Source organism: Amia ocellicauda, chromosome 15 (assembly GCF_036373705.1).
Source record: "Amia ocellicauda isolate fAmiCal2 chromosome 15, fAmiCal2.hap1, whole genome shotgun sequence".
Lineage (NCBI taxonomy): Eukaryota > Metazoa > Chordata > Actinopteri > Amiiformes > Amiidae > Amia > Amia ocellicauda.
This window is the reverse complement of record NC_089864.1, coordinates 7,125,083-7,142,316: the sequence shown is the minus strand read 5'-3', so window position 1 is coordinate 7,142,316 and position 17,234 is coordinate 7,125,083. Positions and strand designations below refer to the sequence as shown.

Below are 17,234 nucleotides of genomic sequence, written 5' to 3'. Positions count from 1 at the left end.
CTACGCTGTGAAGGACTAAAAACCAGCAGCACCCACAAGGTCCCCCTGCTCAAGAAAGCACATGTACAGGCCCATCTGAAGTTTGCCAATGAACATCTGAATGATTCAGAGGAGAACTGGGTGAAAGTGATGTGGTCAGATGAGACTAAAATCGAGCTCTTTGGCATCAACTCAACTTGCCGTGTTTGTAGGAGGAGGAATGACCCCAAGAACACCATCCCCACCGTCAAACATGGAGGTGGAAACATTATGCTTTGGGGGTGTTTTTCTGCTAAGGGGACAGGACAACTGCACTGCATCAAAGGGACGATGGACGGGGCCATGTACCGCCAAATCTTGGGTGAGAACCTCCTTCCCTCTGCCAGGGCATTGAAAATGGGTCGTGGATGGGTATTCCAGCATGACAATGACCAAAAACACACAGCCAAGGCAACAAAGGAGTGGCTCAAGAAGAAGCACATTAAGGTCCTGGAGTGGCCTAGCCAGTCTCCAGACCTTAATCCCATAGACAATCTGTGGAGGGAGCTGAAGGTTCGAGTTGCCAAACGTCAGCCTCGAAATCTTAATGACTTGGAGAGTATCTGTAAAGAGTAGTGGGACAAAATCCCTCCTGAGTTGTGTGCATACCTGGTGGCCAACTACAAGAAACGTCTGACCTCTGTGATTGCCAACAAGGGTTTTGCCACCAAGTACTAAGTCGAAGGGGTCAAATACTTATTTCCCTCATTAACATGCAAATCAATTTATAACTTTTTTGAAATGCGTTTTTCTGGATTTTTTTGTTGGTATTCTGTCTCTCACTGTTAAAATACACCTACCATTAATATTATAGACTGATGATTTCTTTGTCAGTGGGCAAACGTACAAAATCAGCAGGGGATCAAATACTTTTTTCCATCACTGTAATACACTTCACCATAGGCGATTTGTTTAAGTTTCAGTATCGTGTACTTGTGTCCCCATGCCAGTGTTGGCTCTCTAGCCCAGATATAGCATCACTGCAAATAAAACGACTTCCCATTTAGACAACAGTACTTTACCATTTAGTTCCATTGCAAAATATAACTTTGAAGCATGAGCCTTTATTGAAACACGTGAGTCTTTCCAACAGGAACTGGGGTGATGCAGCCGGGGCAGTTGTTGTATTGTAATTGTAACACATCATGTTGGATCTGGTATTTAAATGGAAATGGGTGTAGAGTGTTGCCAAAGAAATCTGGATGCTGAGGTTTAGAGAAGTACAGAAAAAAATATGGATGACCCCGGAATCGTATGGATTTTGGCTCACGGTGGAACTGGGAAGAGGACCCGGCGACATATGGTGTTAATAAGTTTGAATGAACTGTACAAAGGCATCCAAAACGAACAGCTTGTTTGCACGCAGATCTTGGTTTTTACCATTTGTTACAGTGTCAAAACGGCTTTGTTTCAGTTAACGCTGAAGACATGATTTACACTAATGATTTCGTAAAGTGTATGAATGTTAAGTCGGCCTCTGATTGATGGATCTTGTTTCATCTTTGCCCATTAATGCAAACCTGATTTCTGTCTTTTTTATTTTGTGCTGTGCAGTGATAGGGCTTCAGAAGTTGGGAGATTAATTTTCTATATCATTTTTAAAGTTTATTACCTTATAATGTATTGCCTTGTTGCCAAAATGACGATCCACACTAAAAAGGGCAACCCAGTCCAAAATGGCTGTCCGTCTTTTGTTGCAATGGATTAAACTTGTATGACAGGACTTCAGGTCTTCTTCAATAATGAATTGTGTATTTTGATTCAGATTTTAAAAGCAGGTACCCAATGCTTGCATTAGTACATATATATTCATATATTTAATTCTGAGTGCCAATGTGTGTTTGACTGTACCTATAAGTACAGAAGAAATGTAAATCGCACCGCTTAAGAAAAGGTGGATAAGCTGACCATATTTTCTGAAATTATCAAAAAGACTAATTGTACGCTGCTTTTGATATACAGAGATTGATTGAATGCTACACAATAATTAAGAAAAAGGGACCTAATTTGAACTAACCTATGGATGCTTATAACATTTCAGCTGAGAGTTAAGAAGTTTTAGTCAGGTGACATTTCCTTCTTTTTCTTTGAGGGCATTGTTGAATGTCTAACCTTTCCTTATATGATTCAGATTAAGGGCTGGACAAAATCAAAACTTCGTCCCACCTGCAAATCTCAAATTACCAAATGTTTATCTATAATATTTTCATTTATACATAGTATAAGGTGGAGTACAGGTTTGTACTTTGTGATTCACAGGTAGGTCAAAGTTTTGATTTGGTTCAAGAGTAATTTCCCCCCCAAAGAACCTGAGATTGTTAAGTCTCTTATTCTGTCTATTTATTAATGTATTTATTTTAAATAGGTAGGTACTTTCTCGTCCATTCAAATGAAGCAATTTGAAATGATAATGTCTATTTTCTATTCCTTAGTTGCATCTGTATTATGTGCGGACACGTACGGAATAACAAATAATTATCTGTAGTCATGACAGTTTCTGATTTTCCTCACTGCAGTTTTCATTTATAGTGTATTTATAGAGTGGAATACAAAAAATGATAAACATTTTGAATAGACTGTATGCATAACTCACACAATATGAGAATCTCAGAGAAGCATCGTGAATATGTTCTTAATGTTGGTCTCTCTCGGTTCATCAAGTCATCCGTGAACATCTCTGCTTGGCAAGTAATAGTTGTTTCATGTATTTATTTCTTTCTTAAAATATTTTATAATAAAAAAGTATTTTTTAATGCAAATGATTCTATTTTTTTCATTCATCCATTCAAGTATCATCACTCTTGAGGTCTGCGCTGTGCAACACAAGAAAAAAAGGAAATGAAAATGAGACAATTAGTGACGTATTTCACGGTAATATACAGTACAATCGGACAGATATGCCTAGAAACAGGGCAGTGATGCAATATATTAATGGGGTATGACTTATATTGTTGATTTTTGATATTCTTTTTTACAAGTTCTTGTTGATTATGATCTTTAAATTCAAATATTCCAATGGAGATATAAAAAAAATGTATATAATTCAACAGCCACTTTTGTGACAAACAAAGAAAACGAAATAGAAAAGCAGAATGAAAACCAAGCTCTTCTTGTATCCACTTTTTATGACTGGCATAGTGACCACATTATTTGTGTTAAATAAGGTTTTCTACAAAGATACAACATATAAAACTGTTAAATATATAACTTTAGGCTTTTCAAAATACATTTAATGATTTTTTTCTTCCCCCAAACATTTAATTATTTCTTCTGTGGTGATAAATGGGATCGTTGTATTACTGTAACCCATCCATGCTTATTGCAAATTGTCCAGATGTAGCATTTGAAAAATTGCAACTTTGCAAGTATATCTAACTATCTATCTATCTATCTCTATATATATATATGTATATATGTATTCGTACATATAAACAAATATATATATGTGTGTGTGTGTGCGTGTGTTGCGCATATATTGTCTTCAGGTTCAAAATAGAGTAATGAATTCAGTCCAAGAAAAAAATAGTCAGCAAAGAATGAAAGGTGCTCCTTTTAGAAGGTCAGTACTGTCACAGGGGTGCGACTGCACTCCATCACAGCAGAGCAGTTCATGTTCTCGGACCTTTAACTCCATGACACCTCCGTTGTGTAGCTCTTGAGTAAAGGCTTCATTTGTAATGTTCCAAAGGACCCTGGCGATGCACAAATGAACCTCGCCCATCTCAACATCCTTTTGTTGTTCTTGTTGTTCTTTGGTCTGCATAAATATCATGAGAGCGACAGAGTGAGTCTCCTCAAGGCCCCCGCACTCAGGAATAGGTCCGTTTGTCCCGTGTGTGGTGCTGGGCCCGCAGAACTATGAGTCCAGTCCTTGGCAAACCAGTTTCCTCTGCGTTGGCCATGCGGTCCACATGAGATCCAACGGCAGGGGGCAATCCTGTGTGGGATCCACTGTGTAGCACGAGTGTGGAGTCAACATCTCAGAGGTCGGCCTCCTGCGATCCTGTACTCCAGCGCGGTGTGGAACAGACTTAAGCTCGTAGCAGAAGGAATTAAGCTGTCTTATACAATACAGAGAGACAGTTGAGCTGATGACACACAACAGATGATCCAGCAGTGAAACTTGACTAAGGTAGGTAGCTCACACAGAGTCTAAACCGCCCCTCTGAGGATTCGCTGTTGCTACGTTTGTCAGGAGACCTGCAAATCAATAAGAAAACACGGGTAAACATTTTGCTGTTCAGTAATATGCTGTGTGTGTGTGCTATACATTTGGGATTAATACAGCTTCCCATCAAACACACCACCACTAGTCTAGAGTCCAGACTGCTTTCAATCTTCAAGGTGATACAAATATGCAAATGGAAAGGGGACCCCTGATTTTGAAATATTTTAAATTCAATTTCAGAAATCAAAATCAAAATAATTTGGATTTATAGGTAGAAACATGATCACAGTGTTATATACTGTATATAATTGTATGTATTATGTATTTTCATTAAATAACTATATAGGTTTACATACTGCATTATAGAATGGAGGTACTGGATGGAGGTTTTTGTTTTTGGGGGGCAACAACATTAACAATATAGGTTAAACCTGTGAAATATAATACTTTATAATAATTAATCTGGAAAAATGCAGAATATTAACTATTACAGTTTTTCAGGACCATTTTCTGAGGATTTGAACCGAAATACAAATATTTTTCCCCGAAGAAAAACATATAGATGCTATTTAATTTCCCATAATGCATCACACTAATGTGGTGATGCACACCAAGCAGAGAGGGAGGAAGTTCTGATTTGCAAGCCCTGCTGTTAAGGCCTCCATTTCTTACTTACTGATTTACTTATAGCCATCTGTGTCACTCCTAGCCAGCGTGAGGCTTATATTCCCACAACAAGATCTTTCTAAGTTGCTTCTTAGAGGAATTAATCACAATTCAAGTACTGTAATCTGTAAAATTGTGGGGGTAGATTGTGGGGACAAGGATGAGACAAACCTGCTTTTAAACACGCCCCATTTAAATTAAAATAGCACGCTGCCCCTTTAGCAGTCGCTCAAGATGAACCTGGATTGCTGAGGTTAAAAACCATGTTATATTACTTATCACACAAAAGCATCTCTATTTAAGGCTATCAGGTACATTATACATGCTGCTAGTCTGCAATTTCATGCCTCTTATCATATGAAATAATGTGATCTGCAGTGCCCTCTAGCGATACTGTAGTAATTATGTTTGAATTAACACAAATAATAAAAAAATGACAATGCTTAGCAAGACAGCTCGAACAGATCTCAATGGAATTAAAATGCAAATTAACTCAGCTGCTCCGTAGGCAATGTGAGCTACTTTCTCCTAATGCTTTTATTACTCTCTCACACACTTTTCTTCACGAGAATGTCAATCTGACGTTTTTTTTCTCTCTCTCTCTCTCTCTCTCTCTCTCTCTCTCTATAAGGATCATTCATTATGGATTTGTGCGATTCATTCACACACCACACCAGCACGAGACTATGGAAGCTTGTGGAAACGGCAACACCACAGCCTAGAGCAAAGCAAAACTCTGACCTGCGTGGAAATCACAAATTACGAGATTGCAGTTTAATTATTTGTCTGAAACCATTTTCTAGTAATTATACACAAAAACACGATGGGGCACAAGTCTGCAATTTGCGATTAGCGAGCAGATTCGAGTCTGGAATTGGTCTAGGCCTATGTATGCATAAAAGCATATGAAAAAGTCTCTCAGTCTCTCAATCTGTTTGTGTTTCTACTGAGACAAAATGAAAGCAGAAGTGCACATATTATAGTCTGATATATAAACAGGATGTTTAATTGGAATACAAGATAATACAAAATGTTTAACTGTATTGTTTTTCTGATTGTGTGCAAATACATAGCTTATAAACCATATACATTATGGTCCTGTTTTGCACAAGCGTAAATATTGATTGTGTAATGCATTTAGTTCTAAAATAAGAAAAACATTCTCTTCAGATGGAAAAAAAAGATCTTGATAATGAGACCTATATTTCTTTAAACTGATTAAAAAAATCTATTAAATAAGGAAACAATTAGGATACAGTGAAAACACGTTAATGTCAATTTTATACAAATTACGTTAGTCCCCAGGTATGACACATCAGAGGAGAAAAAACGCTAATTAAGGCAGATTCAAACTTTAGAGGTACTGAATCGCAATGCACCTATGTGTGTGTGATGCTTTATTATATTTTAATCATTTCGCCAATATTATAGTGTTTAGAAAATGTAGCAAATCAGTAGATGTTGCAACTATTTGCTTACTTGCCGTATTATTACTTGCCATACAACAATATACATATACATATACAATAAAACACACACACACACAATTCAGTTAGATTCTGTAAATTAATCATATTTTCTTACACTATGATGCATCAGCATGCCTGACATGTCAAAAAATATATAATCAATCAATCAAGTAAACAAACCCTTTGCCATCTGAACATTCTCACAGAACCTGAGAGGGACATTCTAATATAAGTATATATTCTACAATATATGACAAATTACATCAAACTAAGAAAAACTAGACAATGTAGTTAGTTAATATGATGCAAGCCTGGATCATTCTGCCATAATAAATTACACAGACAATAGTTTAAACTGTGAAGTATGTTTAAATAGCAGACATTGCATCTCCCTCCATTTTGTGCAAATACAGACTTCACCAAAATGACACATGCAGGTTAGTCTAACTGGAAATAGTTGAATTTGTACCTTTTAATGGAGTTAAGGCCCATATTGGTTTTGTTGTTTTTTTTCATGTCTGCTCTCGACAAGTAGTTGTTTTTCGCTGTCAGTCGAGTTCGCAAAGCGTTCCACCATGTTTGTTTATGATTTGAAAGGGGATTCCATCACGTCATAGTGCCTGAAATCACAGGTATGGTTTGGGTAGTTTGGGGGTCAGTTATGGGAGGGAAATGATGTCAGATGGATATAAATCGTAGCGGCAAACACAGCAATAATCAAATCATGGTATTTCACACTCGGCACATCTCTACCGAGTCTTTGGAAACAAATAAAGCGGGATTGTGATGATACTATGAACACACACACACAAAAAAAGCACAATTAGTGACGATGGATTAAGGATGCATCTAAACCGTTCGCTCTCCCTCGGTTTTCTAAAGGTGATAGAAATGCAAATGTATTTAAATGTTAGCATACAGTAGGAGAAGGTTAGCTACACTGTAATCATAATGCCTTGTAATGAATTCCTAGCGTGTCCTAACAGAAAAGGTCACGCCTGACCTTACTGGGACACGAGGCAGCAACGCCAATGAAATGAAATCAACCTGAGAAGCAAACAAGCTTGGCTGGTGACAGGGAGCAGGATACGGTGGTGACAGTGTCATTAGTCAACTCCACTGAGGTACAGGCGCTGCCATTCATCACAAAGCTATTTCTGAGTTAATATTCGAACAAAGCATATCTGTCTCAAGAATCACGGTATGAGCAAATAGCTTAAATATATCTGCGGATATCTTGCCCAGCTAGCTGCACAGCAGAGGTGACTGTGTAGCAAACGCGGATCTCAAACAGAACCAGATTCTGCTGGAAATGATTTGGGTGTTTAATTAAAAAACACTAATATTACAGAGAATGTATTTTAGCATGGGATTCATTATTTGCTTTGGAATAGTGCAACAATAAATTGTGGCAGACTTTTTAAGTGGTTTCTCTATTATTCAGTACAAGTTAATGTCGGGAATGTTTTACAAAAGAACAAACAAAATAAACACGATTATTACCCAAGATACATTATAACATTTCTTGGGGGAAACAGTAATAAATGCACTGTTATGAATATATGCTGTGATAAACATATGCTGATAAAGAATGCTGTTTTTTTGCAATGTAGGAGGTTGACTGCCTTAAAAATAATACATGTATCAACAAATGTAGCCTTTTTACTATTACAATAACAAAGGCATCTTCCCTTTACTTAACTTCATGGAATCAACTAGTCGGTGAGAGCAGTACCGCTATTATTACTGAATTCGTCCATGTCTAAACTGTAACTTTGATTGTTCTGCCTGTGTGTCCTTCACATAGATCTCCCGCACTTCACAACTTCAAAGGAGATGATCGTGATGGTACGGTGGTGAGCCGGCACATTTTGGAGAACCTCGTTTGTAGTTTGCATCAACTACCAGCTGTCCCAAATTTTCGGATTCTGTGAACCCTTCATCTTAATGTGCCCCGATGTGCCAGCCGCCCAATGGGATCAATTAGGAAGCAGGAACAACACAAGAGGCCCAAATGCCTCCTATTGTTATGGCTTTTCTTACAATATGTTCTCTCCATAACCAACCCCTTCACTTTTTTAAACAGTTATTAATAAGTGCTGGCATACATCTGAGGTTTTTCTTTTTACCTCAGCTTTTGAAATACAGTACAAATGTCCTAAGTGATCTGCTTACCTGTATTGAAAGATGCAGCAAAGCATATATCCATTGGTAACTGTCTACAGGATTAGAAGAAAAGCCACCATATGTTTATAAGTGCTACTGGATAAAGAGAAGTCTGCAACGATAACAATTAAGTGTCCCCGTTGACACAGCACTCCTGTCCAGGGGACTTATTTATCGCATTGATTACCACGCCGGGTAGTGTTCATAAAATGCAGGCGTATTATGCTTCCCAGATACAGATAAACTGCAAGTTACTGAAGTATCTCATGTATGCACTATAGGTGAAGATGGATTGCACTCAATCTATAAATCACTGTATGTCACACAACTGCAGTGCGGGCATCACCTGCATATATGAATGCCAATGCTCTGTAATGGCATGCAAGGCGTGCTTTATGTGTTGTTTTGTGTGTGTTTCGCATTTCTTTTTATGAGGTTTAAAGCTCAAAACTTTTACTCCACTACAGTGTATTTTGAAGTGTACGTATTTACTTATTTATTTGAATCAAGAAATGTTTACTTATTTTACTTGGTTCTTCAAATTCAATTCAGCACTTTCACATTGACATGGTCATTTTGAGCACTATCTTAACGAGTTTTGCAAATTGAGCAGCAGTCAAATTGACCAACTCCCGTAGAAAAGTTTAACCAAACATCCACATCTGGATTGAACATCTCTGAAAGATCAAGGCAATAGTTTCTTCTGGTTTTCTGTCCATTTGAACTCTTATTATAAAATCTGATTAATTGGATCAGTTTAGAAAGTTTTAGTTTCCAAAATCCCAATACATTATACATATCTTTTAAATATTACTTTTTTCATCAAGCAAATAATTATTCATAGCAACAAAGTGATTATTTTCTTTCAGGACTTTAAACCAATATGCAATGCTTGAACAATATTAAATCTAGAACTCAAAGATTTAACACTAAACGAAAAACAAAAAAAGCAACTGACCTTTAATCTGCAAAAGATTTTCATTATTAATTGTTTTACAATGCAATTGTCCTGTATATGAAAAAGTACTACACTCAATATTTTGTTCCTCAAAGGAAAACTAAGACAACATTAAGCATTAAATGCGTAATATACTTTGATTGGTTCACAACACAATCTCTGTGTACCCGCAAAGAACAAAAAGTATCAACAGACTGGACTTCAAATCCAGTCCTTGAGGGCCACAATCCGATAGGTTATACAGGTCACTTCCATTAAAATGGTTAAATTAATTCACTTAAGTAAATAATTAGCTCAATTACCTAATTAAGAGCTCAGGTGGAATGAAAAATGAGTTCTCTGGCCAACACAGGATTGAATTTGAAGAACTTTGGTCTATACCTTGAATTTCTTAAAATCGTACGAGCAATTTTAACCCATTAAAGTTATGTCAATGAGAAGAATGTTGCACTAGAGTGTCTGAAGACTAATGAAATGATGATTCAATGCAAGTTAGCTATCTCGGTCTGCTTCTTGGTTGATTACCAAGTGCAAACTTGCTGAGCAGAGAGCACCGACTGCTGAGAATTAGACCCTGTCTGTAACCTTGAAGGAGCAGCTAAATTTGGCTGTGCTGAACAGCGTGAGAGGTGCAGCAGCTACAGACACAGCACTGAAGCACTGTCCGGTCCGAGGAGCTGCCTCCACCTAGGAATGTCCCTCTTTTACATTTAGTGTCTGGGTTGTTGTTCTACACGTTATATCTGCAAGAATTTGCTACAGTCTCAACCCCAACAATTTTTTTTGCATCCACTCAAGGTTGGACACACTTTGCCGAATAGCGGGAAAGGGCTGTCCTCCTCAGTGTGCTCCTTATCGGGGGCCACAGGGACAGCCGTCACAATCTCATACGGACAACAGTGTCTCGGAAAACTGGCATTACATACCCAGCCAGAGTCGAAAAAAGAAAGGAATCTCAACATATTTAAAACCGTGCCTACTGAGAACATCAAAGAGCTACTGCTATGTTTGTTTAATGTTACACAATTAATTCTGACATAGCAGATCACGGATAAAAGCGTAGCATAGCATAATTTAGCATAATCAGCAAGCGGTTATCCCAAAAGGGGTTGCAATGAAGCAAGATCTTATCCTGGAAATGTAGGCAGGACGGAGAGCACTTGGACGGGATGCCAATCTGCCTCACCAGTATGTGTCTGGGAGGTGGGAGGAAACCGGAGAAAGGGAAGGGAACACGCCAAGTCCACAAAGTCAGTTATAGAGGCTGAGTTATATTGCATTTTGTTCTGCAGCGTGGCAGATTTGTACCCACGATCAATTAGCGCAGTGAATGACTGCGGACGAGAGAGGATTTATTGTGCGTCAATTGCGCGGTTTTAATCTGGTGAAGCTGTGAAGATTGCTACCTGATCTATACTCTGTCTATTCAAGTGCCTCTCCTCTTCCTCACAATATGCTGAAATGGAACAATCTCTGAAGTGTTTGGAAATTTGAATATATCACCTCTCCTGGCAGTTTGGACACTTTCCTTCCGCTACGTTCCAACAAACGTTTTGAAAAACATCAATTTCTGCTGATGAGCAGAAGCTAACTTCACTGTATTAACAACTCTGTATTAATACAACAGTTGGGCCAAAACAAATACGACTCTCATAACCAATCCCTCCTTCTGAACTCAATTTTTACCAGTAGACCATTTTTTCCCTATCACATGATCTCCCCAAAGAGTATGGCTGAATTCGAAAACAGACTCTAAAACGCTGCGCTGCTGCAATAACAAGAACTCAAATCACGTACTCGCACACAAACATGATCTAGAATCATCTACAACCTGCCTTCCCTGAATTGCTAATAATCCAGAGTTTGGTTGTATTGCTAACACTGCCTTCACTTGTGTCCTTAACCCAGCTGTATTAAATGGCTTTGTCACACAATACCTTACTTAATGAATATGTCTGAAATTGGTTCTGGCGCAGCATTTAAGTACCCAGGACCCTGATGTATCCAGATAATTCATGCATTATATACAGCATGTACGAGTCCCCGGCATTTCAATTTATAATGTTCGGAGATCTGAGCTCCGGCTGTTCCATTACACGCTGAGCCTCACTCTACAAAGTTAACCATGAACATCTTTACACCACAACAAGAATCCTATTTTTACTGCCACACTGAATTATTATCTGTTCAGGGAGTCATATTAATAAACAGTAACATGCCACCTAATACACTAAAGAATTATGGCTGTAGTGACAATCTAATCATGAATGACTCTTTGCAAAGTATATACCAATATAACTCAGTAAGTGATTCCCTCAACAATACCATTTATCCTCTCTTAGTGCTGCAATCCAGGCCGTGGTATTACCGCCTTAGTAAACTACATTTATTGTGTTAAAGCATTTCACTAATGTTGCTTTTGGAAGATACTGCATGCTGCCACAGAGCGATCACTTTGTTCACAATGTCATAAGTAATAACCACTAGTCAGAATACCCTAAGACATTATGGTCATAATAAACCTATTTTAAGAGAGACTATAATTCCTGCATATATGGCTGTTAACCCCCTTCTTGTAGGGATTACAACCACTTTTCCCAATTCCGTTTGTAATTAGCAGTACAGTCTCCTTTAAGTTAACAGTATTCTGTAACGAGTAAGTTTTGAAGGACTGATTTGTGTCTCCATGGAAACACACAAATGTATAACTCTTCCAAATGGCACTAAATGTGTTCGGCAGTATATTATTTTTATAGATATCAAGCTGCCCTCGATGCAATCCAAGCAAGGTCTGATCACACTTAATGTCATTTAAATGTTATAGTTTAAACGGAGAGTGAAAAATAAGGCTGCAGCCAGGGGATATATGCCATCACAAAACCATGAAGAAAATAAGCCGGTCTTTCGATTTTTATGACAACTGTGTTGAATTGGATTTTTTTAATTATAATGAGATTAATTTTTATTAAAGTTAGCCGACTTTCCTCTAGTATGCAATTATAACCAGACTGACCGAAATCTAAAGCAATTATCTTGACATGAATCATTGCAAATAAATACTTATTGAAAACAACGTGTGCATATTTTCAGGTAAATATGTGTCTATAATGCAATCCGTCACCCACTTGAAAATATTTAAAATGCATAAATGAAATATGAAATGTAAGATGTAAATATATTTTCTAACAGTGATTAAGCACCTTTTAAAATATTGAGAATTAATATAAGTACTTGTTTGTTTGCCCCCAATATATTTAATTGGTCCTTTTAGGAAATAAGTTCAAGTGCTGATATATTTAGGGGGGAGGAGTCAAATTAATACAAACATATGTAATTGAATAATCAATGCACTGCTCTCACCGACTGTTCACCATCAAGGCACTGAATTGGCACATTATTGTCTTTATTTATTGTACTATGAATGAACATATATCATAAGTGTTTGAAGTGACTGTATCCATACATACATCTATTTAAGCAAATCACATTATTTACTACACATAAAAATACACATTTCCAATTATTTGCCCATAATTCTTACGTATTTCCAAATCACATTAATGACCTGAAAAGTGAATAGCATTTGAATAGGTTTCGTCCCTCAGAAATACAAATGATCATTGGACTGACTTGATCAATGCACAATAGTTGATGTGTTAATTTATTATTGCCGACTACAGTCCCGTCACAGAAGTTTTGACATGAAGTGTATGGAAATGAGAACTGTAAAATCAGTGCATGCAGCAGGTTAACAATTACCTTCTGACAAAAGATTTACTAAATTATTTTGGAACTCTCCAGGAATACATCATCTCATAAATATGCAAATATTCTGGAATTCTTTCATGCAGATGGCTGCCAAATAACTTTTTGTTTTCTTCCCCAAATAGCCTGGTACCACTGAGAGATGCATCACTTGTTTAAAAGTCCTTGCATGTTTTCAGCGGGACAAAGAGGAGTTTAAGTCTGGGAGACATTAAGGACATACGGGACCCCGACAGATTAAAACAAAGTGAGTGACTTACTGTTGTTGTTTTAACTCGGCCTCCAGGTTGCGTACAAGTCCAGCCTGATTTATTTACTAACAAATTACATCCTTCACCTTCCAAACAGGGAAGCATTTCACACCACTGCTTTGCCTTTACAATTCGCGCTGCAAAGAGAAACAAAAAGCATGTTAGCTTTCTACTTTGAACAAGAAAGTGTACAAATGATTTATAACATGACGGTTACCATTTGTTTCAATGCAAATTAATAGGTGGTCAGATTTTTATCATACAGAGGAGTGCTTTGGCATTGTGATGCATTTAAAACCCACCAATAGACAGCAAACCCCACACCTTGCAGGGAAAAATGCTACTGCCGCACCAGGCAAAAAAGACTCCTTGGCACAAGTAGCTTCAGGGGTTTTCACTCAGCTCAATTCATCTGCAAGAGATGCATTCGACTGTATCAACAGCTCAGCGCTTGCAAACGCCATTGCACTGCCACTGTGGCACACCGACAGAAATTAGCAAAATCAAATGCAGGCATCAGCCCAGTGCTCAACTTAATTTGCTCATGCTAAAAGTGTAAATTACACAGCACAAGGATGTTTTTATAATAAAACACACTCAGGCTGAAAATCAAATGCTGCTTGAAAATGCAGTGATTTCAGAAGTAATACAGCTTATATTTTCCCGAGTACAATATAAAATAAATGATCTTATCCTAACATATTCAAATATCTATTTTTAAAAAGTAGGGCACTCATCTACCTACATTTACATATGATGCCACCTGAATTAGCCCTTGGAGAGCGGTGAAACGCACACGTATTTCCAAACCATTGTTGTGTTAGAGACAACAATATATCGAGGGAAACACTTTCCTGAGCCCGAGACAATGCACGTCAGGAAGTCTTATATGTAAACAAATATGGTATATCTCTACGTCTTGAACAATTATCACGGTACTGCTGCATTTAGGAGGGTCTCACATTGATTAATCATTCAAAATAATCATAACAAATAGACGTATTCTCATTTCTTTTTTGCGTTTATTTATGATCTCCCTCACCCACTCTGTGATGGATTTTGTACTTCTTTTTGTAAAGAATAAAGTATAAAAGTGTAACATCTATGGCTCCATTAGGCTTGACAGCAAACCTGTCTCAGGTAGTTAAAGGAACTATATAATTTTCAAGACATGATGGACACAAATAATTAATACTTGCGTTCTTTATGAAGGGATACATTACATAGACCATGGTTCATTCAATCAAATATAATATATATAACCTAAAATGTGTGTTTTTTCCTAACATCCCCCATGATTCTAGTGTAGTAGCTTTAAAGAGAAACTATATTTCATGAATTAACTATATCTGATAGGTCATGATTCTCATGAACCTCTTGTGGTTGTGGTCGCAGCCCTTTGTGAAATAACTTTACTGAAATAAGCAGCTAGTCATGTCTCCATATCATCTCTCAGTGCTTTAATTACATTAGTCTAACCTGTACCTCTCAGAGACACCAAACAGTTCTCAAAATGTAATGCTTTTAGGGTTATGGAGGTTATATCATGTTCCCCAAAACACAGGTGCTGTTCAATAAATCGTGAACCTCAGCAGACTTAAAAATAGGGATAAATTCCCTTTTGTGTAAAACCCTTTCTCACTAAAATTACTTCATACTGCTGGAACTCTCTTACAATAGGGATTGAGTGGCCTTAAACCCATGGAAAACTGAAACCTGTCAGAACCCAACCAAATAAACAAAAACACATGTTCTGAGAAACAGGGAATTGTCTCACTGGTAAGTCAAAACAGAAGGGAAACCAAGAAACAAAATCTAACCAGTCAATCCACTATTAAAATGGAACATTGATTGTCAAATGATACATTGTTACAAACAGGCAAATGTTTCTGTGACTGTGGACAATGAGTTTCAGAAGTAGTCAGTGCCACATGTTACAATATATAAATACACCAATACTTGCGACTCATCGGGAAATACACTTTTATTAGTTTGCAATGACAATCATAACGAAAGTTGATTTCACTCTTTAATTTGTTTTCAATCTTGTTCTAGTCCTTGAATGTTTAAATATTTTAGCGGAAGCAGATCGAATGTATTGTACGTGGGAAAGCAGCTGACTGGTAGCTGGAGGGAAATATTAGAATAACAGAATGCACAGAATTTGAATACAGTACATGAACGTTCTATACTGTGTTTTTCATTTAAATGATTTGGAGCAACAAGAAATAATCCTTTCTAATCATTGTTGTAGTAGAATAATGGGAACAGTTAAACAAGAACATTCTGTATGACTAAGCATAGTGATTTCCAACCCCCCCCATGTTCACATTATAACCTTACAGCCACACACTCAATTATTTCTATAATCCGTTTTATATTCTGATCCTGTAAGCAACAAAAGATTTCTAAATCCATTTAATATGAAGCCGCATATCATGTGACTGGTAAAATGCCTGTCAAGTCTTCATTTGACATCAGTGCCTTACTGGCGCGTTGCGATCAGAGGGCGCCACAAATCAGATGTAGACGTCTCCGCACGCGGCGCGCACAACATTGCAACAAACACTAAAGACATCTGAAGATGATATCTAAATATCTGAAAAGGAAAGCAACGATTAAGTAATTTACCCACTGTAACGGGCCTTTTATTGTCGACGGCTAAATTACAATTTTACTGGAAAGAGAATGATAAAGGAAATTAAATGTTATGCAGCTGCTTAATAAGGTAATGCGTCCTGAAGTGTTTTGCAACTAGCAATTAGATTGTGATAGCCTGTTAGCCCCAATTATTAATCCAATTTAATATAAAACAAGAAGAGACCTGCTTACATCTTAGCAATTGGATTAAATTAAATTCCTACATTTCACATGCCTTATCTGATAGGGATTGTAGGAGTGTTATATATCACCAATACATAAGCCTTTGGAGACAACATAAACCCGAGATAACATTTTAATCAATTCCGGAAATGAGCCGTTGTGTCCTTCATTATCTAGTCATTTCTGTCACACGGCTCAATAAAACAGATGGAACAAATCCGTGGTGATTCCTATTATGAACATAAAAACAACCTGGATCTTATCTACCTTAAAAACATATTACCACACGGTTCATCTTGGGGAGATAAGACAGAAATAACATCATTACATCCTCAGTAGGACACTATCTCTATGAAATAGTACATCACGATCATGTCAACAGCTATAAGCCGTCCTCAGTAAATTCAATTTAATACCATATAAGCCATGGAATTAGAAGAAAGACTTCATCGCTGATATTCTAAAGGTTGAGAAAGGAATTATGACTTTGTTCCCTTTTGGGAGGGAATTGTTTTCTCTCAGTGTGGTCTGGTTTTGCCTTTTTTAATATTGCACTTAGGACTTAAGAAGTATATTTGTCTGCTTTTGGTATATTGATAATATTGATAAGGTCAAAAGTGGACGAGTTGTATATTCTCAGATAAGAACACCAGTCTTAAAACTGCTGTTTGTTGTGGTTTCGCTTGATCTAAAAGGTTGAGAGAGCAACCTGTTGGTTTGTAAAAATATATATCATGTTATTAATTTGTTTTATTGAATCATTTAATGCAGACGCAGTGATTCCGAGATTTGGCCAATTCTGAAGAATCCATCTAATTCATAAATTCCCAGTCAATTCCTTCACCTATATCTGCTTTAATTTATATTATACAACACTTTTGACAGAGCAGGAACATTTTTGATTATAAAGAACACCAGAAACCTATACAAATTGAGAATAATTGACAAAA

General features: G+C 37.2%; 1 protein-coding gene across 3 annotated transcripts in view; it reads right to left on the bottom strand.

Annotated features, from left to right (window-relative positions):
- Window positions 1-2,617: 2,617 nt before the first annotated feature.
- LOC136771849 (chemokine-like protein TAFA-5) overlaps window positions 2,618-17,234 on the bottom strand; it is a 96,428-nt gene continuing 81,811 nt past the window's right edge. For 2 of the 3 annotated variants that reach the window (XR_010822381.1, XR_010822382.1), the window contains exons 3-5: window positions 13,471-13,598; window positions 6,791-6,941; window positions 2,618-4,218 (exon numbers count right to left, since the gene is read on the bottom strand). Coding sequence is in view for 1 of the 3 variants with exons in the window: in XM_066724391.1 (XP_066580488.1) it covers window positions 4,210-4,218; window positions 13,471-13,598 (137 nt within the window). In the remaining 2 variants the exon portion in view is untranslated. The remainder of the gene's footprint in view (window positions 4,219-6,790; window positions 6,942-13,470; window positions 13,599-17,234) is intronic. The other variant, XM_066724391.1, reaches the window with a different exon arrangement.